Source organism: Thunnus maccoyii, chromosome 7 (assembly GCF_910596095.1).
Source record: "Thunnus maccoyii chromosome 7, fThuMac1.1, whole genome shotgun sequence".
NCBI classification, from domain to species: Eukaryota; Metazoa; Chordata; class Actinopteri; order Scombriformes; family Scombridae; genus Thunnus; species Thunnus maccoyii.
In genome coordinates, this window is record NC_056539.1 from 32,116,400 (window position 1) to 32,129,017 (window position 12,618).

Below are 12,618 nucleotides of genomic sequence, written 5' to 3' on the forward strand. Positions count from 1 at the left end.
GCGTTCAGGATCTGCAGTTAGCTCTGGAGAAGGCTCGCTCGGCCCTGCAGGAGAGAGAGGAGCAGCTGAGTAACGACGAGCGAGAGAGGCAGAGGAAGGAGGAGGAGAGAGAGAAGATCATCAGAGAGCTGAAGACGTCCCTGCAGACTAAAGAGCAGCTGGTGCAGGTCAGACACACAGTAAACACCTTCACACACACACACACACACACACACACACACACACTGCCGTACACTGACTCTGTGTGTTTATCGTCCACCAGGATTACTGTGAGCTGTTGGATGATCCGAAGGAGAAGAGAGACTCTCTGCTTCAGAAACTCCGACAGCGTATTCAGGAGAGAGACCGAGCTCTGGAGGTAAACACACACACACACACACACACACACACACACACACACACATATCAGTGTTTACTCTGCTGTCGTCCAGTACATCCAGTGAGTTCATGTAACAGCCTTGTATTGTCAAACATCACATGAACATCATCCAGTTTCATCCAGACCTGGTATATTAATCTATTTATTTATTTAGTCTAATTTAATCAGCGTCTTCTGTTTTTGCAGCTTATGTTGTTGAACATTTTACAACCCAGAAAGCCCCAACAAGCAGCAATAGCAGTGAATAACAGACAGATCCCACAAAATATCCCATAAATCAGAATTAAAGTGAAATACAATCACTAAATGATGAATGAAACAAGCTAAATAACACCTTAAAACAACCCAAGATGTGTCTGAAACCATCATTTACTTCATTGAGACTTTATTTCTCTGACACAGACTCACTTCCTGTCTGGTAACCAGTCACTGTGTACATATAAGAGAGCTTGTTTATGAAACAAGATCACATCCATCCTTTGCCAAAAAAAAGTGTCAACCGTTCCAGAGAGAAAGTTATTCTCAGTAGCTTTTTAGATTGACCATAAGAGGAAACTACAGAACTGCTTACACGAGCTTTTTACAGATACTGTATATCAGTATCTGTGTATATGTCAGCCAGTAAGTAGCCAAATAACTGCAGTACAGAAATGTGAAAGTAAGTTTTAGGTTTGTCCACCAGAGGGCGCACCAAGAACTGTAAAATGTCCTGCTCAGTACGTCTCCTGATAACAATAATAAACCAAAGTTATTTGAATGTTAAACTCCAAATCCTGGATCAGTATCACCTCAAAAATCCACTATCAGATAATATTTTACAATAACTTTTAGTGCCATTTATGATGATTCCTCCTAGTAAAACAACTCCAACAACAACTCCCAACTCTCTCGTCTACATAGCAGCCCTGGGGAGGATTTATTTGTCATTTTTTTCTGTCTGATCTGCAGCGAGCGGTGGACGAAAAGTTCCGCTGCGTGGAGGCGAAAGAGGAGGAGACACGTCGACTACAGCTGCTCCTCCGAGAGAAGGAGAGAGACCTGGAGAGGCAGCGATGTGTCCTGGATAACAACGAGGAGACCATCACTGTGAGAAAACACACAATAATACACACCGTCCTACTCCCCGATTGTCCCAGCCTCCTTATCGGCCGCTCGTGTGTGTGTATGTGTGTGTTTGTGTGTCAGAGCCTGGAGGTGCTGGTGCGAGGTAAAGCTCTGGAGCTGGAGCAGGTGTGTGACGCCTGGAGGAACGTCCAGCGGCAGCAGCAGGACAGCGAGGAGAGACAGATCTACATCCTGAGAGAGAGAGACACCATCATCAGCCAGCTGCAGGCGGCGCTGCATGCCCGCACGCAGGAGGCCCAGGTACTAAAAAGACAGATTTACTGAAACATTCATATCTGTTATATTTGACTTCTCAGCTTTAAATGACGACAACTACAGTCAGTTAACTTAAATTAAAGTGCACTGTTACTCAAAATAACTTCATATAGTTCAGTTCAGATCTTTATTGTCCCACAAGAGGAAGAACACAAAACCATGAAAACATAAACACAATAAAAACACAATAAAAGACATTAATAGTGCTGCTATTATACATGCAATCCACACAATAAGGGTGTACGTTAAAAACAAGGAAATAATCTCCTTGTACTTGTGGCCATTCTGACTGAAGATATGAATGTTTATTACTGCAGATGAATAGGCAGCTAGATCTCTGTGCAGCTAATTACATCACATTTCCAGAATATCTGCAACAGAGGTGGCGAGTGCAAATTTAGCCTGACCCATAGTCAGAGTGGTTACAGCTATGAGAAAAAAGCAGGAAAATACAGTCAATCAATCCTCTAACTGTGTTCAAAGAACCAAGCTGTTGGATTATAATTAACAGGATCATTTTAGCAGGTAAACATCATATTAGCAACATTAGCATGGGTTAGTTAAGTCACATTAGAAGAACTGGTGGAGAATTTTGCAGCTTTCTTGTCAGGTTGAACATCGCAGATCAGCTTTGCATCACACGTTGGAAACAAGACAGAAAACATCAGATCTGTGTTTATTTCCTCCTCGTTGGATTCATGTTTCTTCTTCTTCTTCTTCCCTCGGCTGCAGGATCTGCGCTGCTCGCTGCTATCTCAGATCCAATCGACTCCCGGCGACATTCTGGAGGAGCTGAAGGTCCGCCTCCAGCTCAAAGACCGCCTCTTCCAGGAGGTGCTTGGCGACCGGACACGTCAGGCCCAGGAGCACCAGGAGCAGGTCCAGGATCTACGTAGAACCATCACCTCCAGAGATCAGTACATTCAGGTACGGCAGGGGAGCGTCAGTAAATATTTAGACTCAATATAAGAGTCGTATGTGTGGAAGAAAAATAACAGCAGTCTCCCTGCAGGACTCGGCCAGCCGGCTCGGCGAGGTGATGTCAGAGCAGACAGCCAGGCTCCAGGAGCTCCGCAAACAGCTGAGCTCAAGTTACGGATCGAGGTCTGACTCCGATCCGGACTTGGCAGCGGAGCTTCAGGCGGCGCAGGAGGAGCTGAGTCTGGTTCTCAGGAGGGAGAAGGAGAGCCGGGAGCTGAGCAGGAGTCAGGCCGCCACGCTGGACTCGCTAACCAGGACGCTGCACGTGAAGGAGGAGATGATCAGGGTCAGTGTGAGAAGAAGAGGAGAGACGGAGGAATGTTTGAATGTTTATCATGAGAGTGATTTAACTGGAAAGTCTGAAATAAAAGGCAGTATTTAAAAATGAGAAATAACATCAGTAAGAGGAAGGAATTACCTGGACTACAGTAGAACAGCCACATAGAAACACACTGCTTCACTTTTTAATATAAATACTGTTCAAAATAAATGAATTCCAATCATTTCTACATTGCAATTCTAATATGTGTTAAGCTACTATGATTACTTTCAATACTTGAATACTAGACTCATATTCAATTCAATGAAAGGCAGTAGCAAAACACAAACAAATATCTAAAATAATAATAATAATAACTTTATTTATATAGCACCTTTTAAAAACAAAGTTTACAGACAAAGCAAAAGCAGTACAACGCAAAGCAAAGACATGAGACAGAAGACAATAACAGATCTGACCTTAAAAAAGATGGCGGCCGAAGGCAAAGAAAGACAATAAAGAGATGAGAAAAAAGTTTTAAAAAAAGATGATCTAAAGACAACATTACATAAAAGCAAGTCTGTAAAAATGGGTTTTAAGAAGTGATTTAAAAGAAGTTACTGATTCTGCAGCCTTATCTCTAAGTCGAAAAAGCAACGGTCACCTTTAGATTTAAGCCTCAGAAGGGCCCCACCCTGAGGATCTAAGGCTGCGGGCTGGCTCGCTTGTACGGGGTCAGCATATCTGTTACGTAGCTCGGAGATTCAGACCCAGACGTGCTTTAAAAGTGATCAGTAAAATCTTAAAATCAATTCTAAAACAAACAGGGAGCCAATGGAGAGAAGCCAGAATCAGGGTGATGTGATGTCGTCTGTTAAAACCAGTAAGAATAAAAATATGATAATGAATAAATACAGTAAATTAGAAATAAAAGCTGTGTTTTATCTGCAACTGTAGTAAAGGTTTATTTGATAATTGACTTTTATTGTCTAAAATAAACAAAACTACACTGATTTTTAATCGTAATTAACCAACAGTTGACAGTTTTTGCAGGTAAATTCACATGACAGACTTTTCTAGTTTTTACTCACATTCAAAATACATTCAGCCAACATATTTACCACAGTATGAGAACAGAATTAGTTGATATAAAGGCAAAAAGGCTGTTTTGACCACACAACGTCTCTACTGATTATCTGCAGCTTTACATCGTCTACTTCAGTAGTAGTTCAGCAGTATTTTATGTTGTAAATGTATTTGTACTTGTACTCATGTATGTGTGTGTATATGTCATGTTTGGTGGCGTTCCTCTGGGCGTTCTCCAGGACTTCCAGAGGCAGCTGGTGGAGCCCGCCGGCCTCCCGCTGGTCGAACGTCTCACCCAGGAGGTCCAGGAGCTGAGGGAGAGCCTGGTCCAGCTGGACGGCGGTCCCCCTGCCAGAGGCCCCGTCCTGGGCCGGGACCGACCCAACAGCGGCAGGCAGCCTGAGTTTGGAGGTGGGCATCAGAGAAGCATGGGACAGTATCTGTAACAGCAACTGGGAGCGGTGGCGGTGGTGTTGGCATCCGAGTCGAGCGAATCACTGTGCTGTTGGTGTTTGTACTAATTTATAACTGAACCAAGGAGAACTAATGGGTGAAATACTAACACTGAACATTTTTATTGTAACAAGTGATGGAAACATGATGGATTTTGGGGAATTCGCCTGGTGTTTGGCTTCTAACTCGAAACAGTTAACGTTGCTTCTTAACACTGATGACAGAAATGTTTGTTGAAACCCTTAACAAGCAGCATCCCCATGTTTTGGGATGATATCCAGTTACATTCTTACTCAAACTGACAAATATAATCATAATCTGTCTGTGGAAACTATTTTAGGATCCCAGCTGTATATTTTGTAACAGGAGTCCATAAAAACCAATGAAATTCTAAAAAAAAAAGGCTTAAAAAAAACTTATATCTTTACAATATTTGAGTCTCTGTAAATTGGTTCAGTATAATTCTGACTTTTTGATAATAAAATCAACTTTTTGACAGAGTTCTATTTAGGAAGAGACCAAAATCACAACTGTAATTGAAACAGCACAAGAATAATAATTATTTTATTTTCGGTACGTCTTTTACTGGCTTTTGCACAAAAACAGTCAGTGCTTGTTAAGGGGTTGCATGTGTGTTCAGTTAAAAAAAAGAAAAATCAACAAACCAAACAGGACGTTGCATCATGTTTGAGGTTTGGAGAAAAAACATAAAAATAAATACAAAATATAACTGATAAATACTGATAACTAATTAGAGACTTAAAGTCTGAAAAACTCCAGAATTTCTTTTTTTTAAAATTCATTTTGTAACTATAACGTGTGTTTGTCTCATTTTGGATCAACGCTCTTCACGTTAACCCTCCTGGGTGACGACCAGTTTGGAAACAGCTGGAAAAATAGAATATTTTAGTGCAGTTAAATGTGATTTTTGCACAATTTATTCATTTGCTTTGTTAAAAGTATCCCAACATATTTTCTATTTTGTATGACAGATGTTGTCATGCTTTGTATTTTGTTAAGATATATGTTAATGTGTGTCAGTCTTAATATATTAGTGTGTTTGCATGTTCAACAGCATGAAGGAGCCTTTTTTTTGAATGCTGTAAAACTGTATGACAATTACTGGAGAATATAAATATACAAGCATATTCCACACTGCTTTTATTAATATAATTCTGTACCATTACTCAGTTTTCAGCTGTTGTAGATGAATGTTTTCTGTTTGCTTCTGTGATTTTATGAGACTCGGTGCAGTTCAGCAACCATCAGTTGCATCTTTCTGGTTCAATATTCATGAATATGATCATAAAAGTGTCACACTGGAGAACAAGTACAGTAAGTATGAATGTTTTTTTCCTCAGAACAGAGGAATGTAAACTGTGTTTCTGCACAGACTCCCTGACAGGTTTGACAAATATTAAAAGAAAGTTCAGCCACGTTTGTTGCATCGCTGACATTCCTGCACATTTTATTGGATTTTTATAAACGTTTAGACCCCAAAATGTTACTGAACAGTTCAATAAATATACCTGTTGTATTATGCATGTGTGATTTCAGGATGTTTCCATGGTTTGTACAGTTAAAGTTGCCCAAGTTTCCCTTCTTCCCCTTCTTATATAGTCACATCCTCATGCTGCATCTCTCACCAGAAAAACCTAAAAAAAAAAACACAGTAACTTAAGCACAAAGTCCAGATTCAGAGGAACATTCATTCATTGGATATTTGTCAGTCTAAAGCACAAAAACTACACACAATTAATTATATTGTTATGCTTCACCTCACAGTCACAGTGACAGGATTTTAATATTTTAAAACATGAGTTCATGAATTCCCCCAAACACAACGTCAAACCTCGCAGCACATCCAGCTGCTCAGTTATATATTTATTTTAAATGTCATTTTCATACATGATGGTCTAGATGCAGTTTCAAAGAATCCTTCATGCTGTTAGGAATAATTCATTCTAGTAGAAAAATCACGTTATATTTAGAAATCCACCAAATGTTCAGCTAAAAACAGTCACATTTAAAGATGCTGATACTGAGGAATATCAGAATTAACCTTTTAAAAACCCACCACGTGTGATTTCAGTTTAACTGTAGATTGTATACTTCTTCTCAAGTTGTTATAAACCTAAAATTCACAGAAACAACAACAGAGAACACGACCTCATGATTGTATAGATATGAGACTAAATCCAGGTAGTAATGTGACCTACAGAAGGCTGTTATAGAGCCCAAGAACATGAAAAACACATCTATTAACATGTAAATATGATGATGATGATGATGATAATAGAAGCCGGTCCTGCTTTAACCTTTTGTTAATTTAATCAACAGCACATCCAAGAAACTTAAAGATTAACTTTATCACAAATATGTAAAATCTCACATGTTCAGGAAATCACCCACAATCCAGTTCTGTTCTGTTCACATTCATCAGTCCTGAAAGCAGCTTCTTATATAAAATTAAATCCCAGTTATGACTTGAATGTGTTCATTATACTGCAGTTTAGACCACAAATACAGTGCAGTAACTAACATGCAATGTTTAGCAGATCAGTGAACAAGCTGTTTATATGAACATACAGTAAAATTATATATATTTATATATATTTATATATATATATACTGTAGTCTGAGTTACAAACTACCAAGATGATAATGAAAGTAAAGAATGTCAGCAGGTCAGCTGGACTGTATGAGGTTTCAGAAATAAACAGATGTTTTCTCCGTGTTGACAGTGTTGCTCATTAAACTGGTTGCTGAACTGCACAAAGTCACAAAATAAACAAGTTCAATGTTAAAATCAGCTGTTTGTTTATATGATTTCAGTTGTTTATTATTTCTTCATCTTTCTCTAACTTTCCTCTGCTTCCTGTAGAGCTGACCTCAGAGGATGAAGACGAGGCTGACGACGATCTGAACAGCGAGTACACTGAGAGCGTTGATGAAGAGGAGTCCAAACTGAGGGTTCAGTCACTGGCGAACAACAAGGTACGAACATCTGGATCAGCACTGATGTTTAATCTCATGTCTCAGTCATTTATCTTAAACACCCTTTTAATTTCTACTTTAGTGCTACTTTCATATTGACAAGCTGATTGTTTTCTTCTAATTTTAAATATTTTAATATTTATAAATACAATGTCTGTGTGTGTGTCGTTGAGGAGGCTACAACTGAACTTCATTGTGTAATCCTGAATTAATTAATATGACAATTAAAATGAACCTTGAACCTGGAATGTTAGCAGCTGGGTTTTCTTCAAACTCTTTGGACTTAATTGTTATTATTATTATAATTAGGTCTTGTAAAAATTGTAGTTTTAGTATTAGACATTAAATGTTGATTGATGTAATTGTGCGGCTATGAAATTTACAGTGAGTGTGATGTACTTTCAATTAAAGATTCAATTAAAGATGATTTACATGACAGATGATGCATCCAGTAACTTATATTGTGCTTGTGTAGTAAAGTAAGAACTCCGGGGGTTCTGGACTTATAACTCATCAATAGTTCTGACTCTGTGTGATCAGGGTTCTGGAGGTCCAGGAAAGGCTTCGTCCCAGGATCTGTTGTTTGAAGGTCAGGGGTTGATGGAGGTCAAACAGCTGGTGGAGCAGAAGAGGGCGGTGGAGAGAGAGCTGGGAGAGCTGAAGGCTCAGCTAGAGAAGACCGGCTTCTCCTCGCTGTCACAGATGAGGTAAAAACATTCAGTTAAAGGCTCAAAATATCCCAAAAAAATCACATGAAAACACCAAAACAAATTTGTGTGTGAATCCGAAGCCTTATATATCTTCTTCCTCTGTAACATAGAGCTCCATTTTTGTCCAAAAACTACAAAAACGCAGCAGTCCTCTCAAAAGCTCTCACAATCCCAACAGATCTTTCTTAATAATTGTCTCATATATGCAAAAAAAATGTGTGTTAACAATGTGGAAAAGTTTTTAAAAAACACTGTCTGTTAAGATGCGACATGATCAATATTTCAAAGGTTGAACAAATCTAATTTCTGAGAAAAGACCAAACTGCTGGTCGGTCCAGGTATCATCGGATAATTCGTAATTCATTTTTAATTCAAAAACCAAAAAACGGTTAATCTTCACCATAGCAACGGTCGCTGAGGATCATGGGTAGGCTAATGTAGCCGCTTCCGCTATCATACAAAACTGACAAAAAATACTTGATTTCTAAACCAAAATTGCGCGGTCTTTTGAATTTGGTTCTCTGGATTTTCGTTGGGAAACTAAAAAGGAATAAATAACGTGATTTCGTTTTTCGTTTTTGGTTTAAAATGAAAAAAGGAAAAAAAAAAACGATGTGACTTCCGTTTTTGGTTTCAAACGCAAAAACGAATTGGCTGAATGTCCGCAGACCTGCTCGATATTCAATCCAAAAAGGAATAACGATAAAACGAATCAGCAAAAACCAAAAACGGGCCGGGTTTGATTGGTTTTTCATTTTTTGATTCTGACACCAAAAACGGTTTTTTGTTTTTTGTTTTGAAACAAATAACAGATTCACCGTTTTTTGGGTTTTGAATTACAAATGAATTACGAATTATCCGATAATACCCGGACCGCTGCTGATATGACTCTATTTAATTTGACTTTTATACAATACCTAGAAAAAATCTCAAGATATGACATTAGAGTCGGGGAAAAATATCAGTGTAATGTGTGATTGTGACAGACAGTGTATAGCATCATTCACTACTAACTATGGGATATTTCATAAGTGATTTAACAGGCCAGGAAGTCTGCACTGTCCACTAGAGATATGCTAACTGGCTGTTAAAGAAGTGGTTACGTTCACTATCTGACACTTTCTATCATTGTAACATGCATCTTCTGCAGGAATGGGAAGGAAATTGGTTGAGAACTGAGATTACTTCCATAGCTGCGTTTTCTGTAATTGTTAGTTTAGCTGGTTTGTTTCTCTTGCTTTTCTCTTTTTCCCTCTTTTTTGCTTTGTTGCAATGCTCAGATGGCAGAATATACGTAATATAATGTAACAGTGTAATTTTTAGCACAATAAAAAATAAATTAAAAAATCCCACACACACCGTCCTGCTGCCAGAAGTACTCACTAGAGCACAAAATATGGATTAATCCGCTACTGAAAATAGTCCCCAACAAATGGGGAATTATTTCCTCCTGTTTGTTGTTAAAAACTGCAGCGACCAGCTGTTTTAGTAAATTACTGAGCCTATTTTAAACATTCAACTATATATTTGTGAGCTGTTTTTAAAGATTTATGACTATAGGAATCAATGAGCTTGTAGCTGAGTGTCACAGATGGACTAATTGTTGACAATAAGGAAAATATAAAGAGCTGAGAGCTGCATTAGTTCATTTTTTGGCCACTAGAGGTTATTTTTAACTGTCTGTCTCCGACCTTCTGTTTTAAAGGAAAGCTCTGTTCAGTCTGCGTTTGGAGAACGAAGATTTAAAGCATCAGCTGACTGAAGGGCTGCAGCCTGACAGTAGACAGACTGATGAGCAGAAGGTGCTGGACGGCGAAGAAGAGGACGAGGAGGAGGAGGACGAGGAGGAGTTGGATGTGACCATAGAAGAAGAAGAGGAGGAAATCTCTGAGCTATGGGAAACCTGGGATGGTGAGCTGTCTCTGTCTGAGGGGAAACCGTCCCTGAACAAAATCCAGACCGATGAGGAGCAGAGGACGAAGAGAGCCGACAGACCTGAACCACTGCACCTGCTCACCAGCTCCTCACAGGTACGGGAGTCCAAACTGGACTGTTTTTCTTTAAGATTGGTACGTTTTTGAGGACTTTTCATTGTAAGAAATGTGTTGTTAAAAGAATGATCCTTAAACAATGTCAAACTCACAGCAGAAGCAGAGATATCATCTTTTATTTCACACATTCTGCTTCTGCCTACATTACCCACAATGCAACTGGATATCGGTGTATGTGATGCTAATAGTGGCTAATGTAGCCTGGAGCAGCACTCCACACCCTCAGATTTTTTTTTCTTTTCAAACTTCAGCCCCAACTGACTCAATTGACATCATCAGTGACATCATCAGTGACATCATCAGTGACATCATCAGTGACATAATCAGCTCCCTCTGGAGACACAGAAGGCTTTATACTAGTTTTTACGCACACGACACCTGGAAACACAAGCTGAGGTGGGACATTGGTGGAGTTCCCCTTTAAAACATGAAACTGTTACTTAAGTTTCATGAATTTCACGATTGTCCACGTAAGACAGCTTGAAGAACACTTTAAGATCTCTAAATATAAGAGTTCTTGACAGCAAAATGCAGTTCAGTTGTCTATTTATTGCCTCCCTTCAGTTTTTTTTTTTTGCAGTATAATCAAACAAACCACTACATAAATTAATAATCAATGCAATAAATCACAACAAAGATAGAAATGATATCAAATGTACATTCACAAAAGCACAGTTCTTTGTTTGTGAACAATTATTTGTTAAGTTTATATCCCAGAAACTCTACTTCAGACAGAGAATGTCAGCAGAAAAATAATATTAAAGAGTAAATTAAATTTAAATAAATAAATGAATAAAAGCATAGTGTAAATAATCAACATAGTATGAGGAAGAAAGCTCAGAAACACATGAGGGAGCAAAGACACAGTCGTAGTTTTTGTTGACGTCATTAGATTGTTGAACAAAGGAAACCAAATACATTATGTGAAAGTTTTAGTGGAAAAATTGTCACTGATGAGCTTCATAAACAGACTGTATACAGCAGTCACTCATCCCCACCAACCTACATTTTAGCTAAATCTAACTGTTCATTTTCAAGTGTTAAGGCCAAAGTGTGGTTCAAGGGGAGAGTTTGACCTCATGTTGCTGTAGATGAAAGGTCAGACTTTGTCCTGAGGCGCCTGAATATCTATATTAAATATCATGACATCGTTTTCTGTAGTTGTTGAGATGTTGTTGCTTTGAACCAAAGTACCAAACGAACTCCAGAGAGGTAAAACTTGTTCCTGAAAGTTAAAAAGTGGGACGTGAGTATTGATATAAGTTACATATGTCACAGTGTTTCTGTCTCTTCCTGTTTGTCGTCCAGGAGGAAGACCTGGACAGCGAGCGGTCAGGTGGTCGGCAGCAGGCCACCGTTGCCTCGGTGACGGTGGAGAAGGCGGTTCGTCTGCAGCAGCAGAGCAAAGAGCTGCAGGAGAGACTGATGGTGTCTGAAGCCACAGTTCAGGCTCAGGCCGAGCAGCTCAAAGACTACAGAGAGCTGCTCAGTGAGTGCACAGATAAAGACTCATTATTTTTATCTTGCAAACTACTCAAAACAAACATATCAGTGATCCAAACAAGGCCTTTAACTGGCTGAAACACTGGAGTAAAGCTCATTCTTCTTCTTCTTCTTCTTCTTCTTCTTCTTCTTCTTCTTCTTCTTCTTCCTCGGTGTCTCTGCAGCTGAGACGGCCGTGCAGCAGGACAGTAAGCAGATCCAGGTGGACCTGCAGGATCTGGGCTACGAGACCTGCGGCCGCAGTGAGAACGAGGCCGAGAGGGAAGACACCAGCAGCCCAGGTATCCTCCTCTCAGAGAGTCTGTGGACTGTTTCATGTCTCTAAAGACTCTGATTTATATCAACTTCACACAAAGAAATTCATCCAAACACATAATATTAACACATTTTAAGATAACAGGTACTTCTGCTGCTGGGTTGTTGTAGTTATTAGTAGAGGGCACTAGAGGGCAGCAGAGGAAAAGTCAGCAGCAGCATCAACTACATGATCGGCTTTTCCTTCATACTGAACCTTTATTTTCATTCCCACTCTTCAGTCTGAGTTGTTTATAATAATAATCCTTTTTTTAATAGTATTTTTCAAGTGAGCAACACAAAGTGTGAACTCAGCTACAAGCCTGATTTATCATTATATTGATTAAACAAACATATTAAACGGTCAGAAACTCAGAATACAAGAAAATAAATCATAGAGACGCTTATAGAAATATTCAAATCTTTACTGATAATTACTCATAAATCATTCTACGAAGGTTTCTTTCACATGTTTTTCACATAAAGAAATCAGAAAAATAATAATGGCAACAAACTTAATTTTCA

General features: G+C 39.0%; 1 protein-coding gene and 1 long non-coding RNA gene across 4 annotated transcripts in view; one reads left to right on the plus strand and one right to left on the minus strand.

Annotated features, from left to right (window-relative positions):
* LOC121900042 (phosphodiesterase 4D interacting protein) overlaps window positions 1–12,618 on the plus strand; it is a 121,885-nt gene that overhangs the window by 81,336 nt on the left and 27,931 nt on the right. For both annotated transcript variants that reach the window (XM_042415943.1, XM_042415942.1), the window contains 12 exons: window positions 9–167; window positions 263–358; window positions 1,328–1,465; window positions 1,565–1,744; window positions 2,492–2,686; window positions 2,772–3,026; window positions 4,325–4,496; window positions 7,423–7,535; window positions 8,076–8,242; window positions 9,951–10,275; window positions 11,605–11,785; window positions 11,964–12,080. In XM_042415943.1, coding sequence (XP_042271877.1) covers window positions 9–167; window positions 263–358; window positions 1,328–1,465; window positions 1,565–1,744; window positions 2,492–2,686; window positions 2,772–3,026; window positions 4,325–4,496; window positions 7,423–7,535; window positions 8,076–8,242; window positions 9,951–10,275; window positions 11,605–11,785; window positions 11,964–12,080 — 2,098 coding nt within the window. The remainder of the gene's footprint in view (window positions 1–8; window positions 168–262; window positions 359–1,327; window positions 1,466–1,564; window positions 1,745–2,491; window positions 2,687–2,771; window positions 3,027–4,324; window positions 4,497–7,422; window positions 7,536–8,075; window positions 8,243–9,950; window positions 10,276–11,604; window positions 11,786–11,963; window positions 12,081–12,618) is intronic.
* LOC121900043 lies at window positions 2,920–8,106 on the minus strand. 2 transcript variants are annotated; one of them, XR_006096881.1, is made up of 3 exons: window positions 7,968–8,106; window positions 6,068–6,193; window positions 2,920–2,999 (listed from the first exon to the last, which is right to left on the minus strand). It is a non-coding gene; the product is annotated as an uncharacterized LOC121900043 (long non-coding RNA). The 2 variants fall into 2 exon arrangements; XR_006096882.1 differs by lacking the exon at window positions 7,968–8,106 and adding an exon at window positions 7,430–7,504.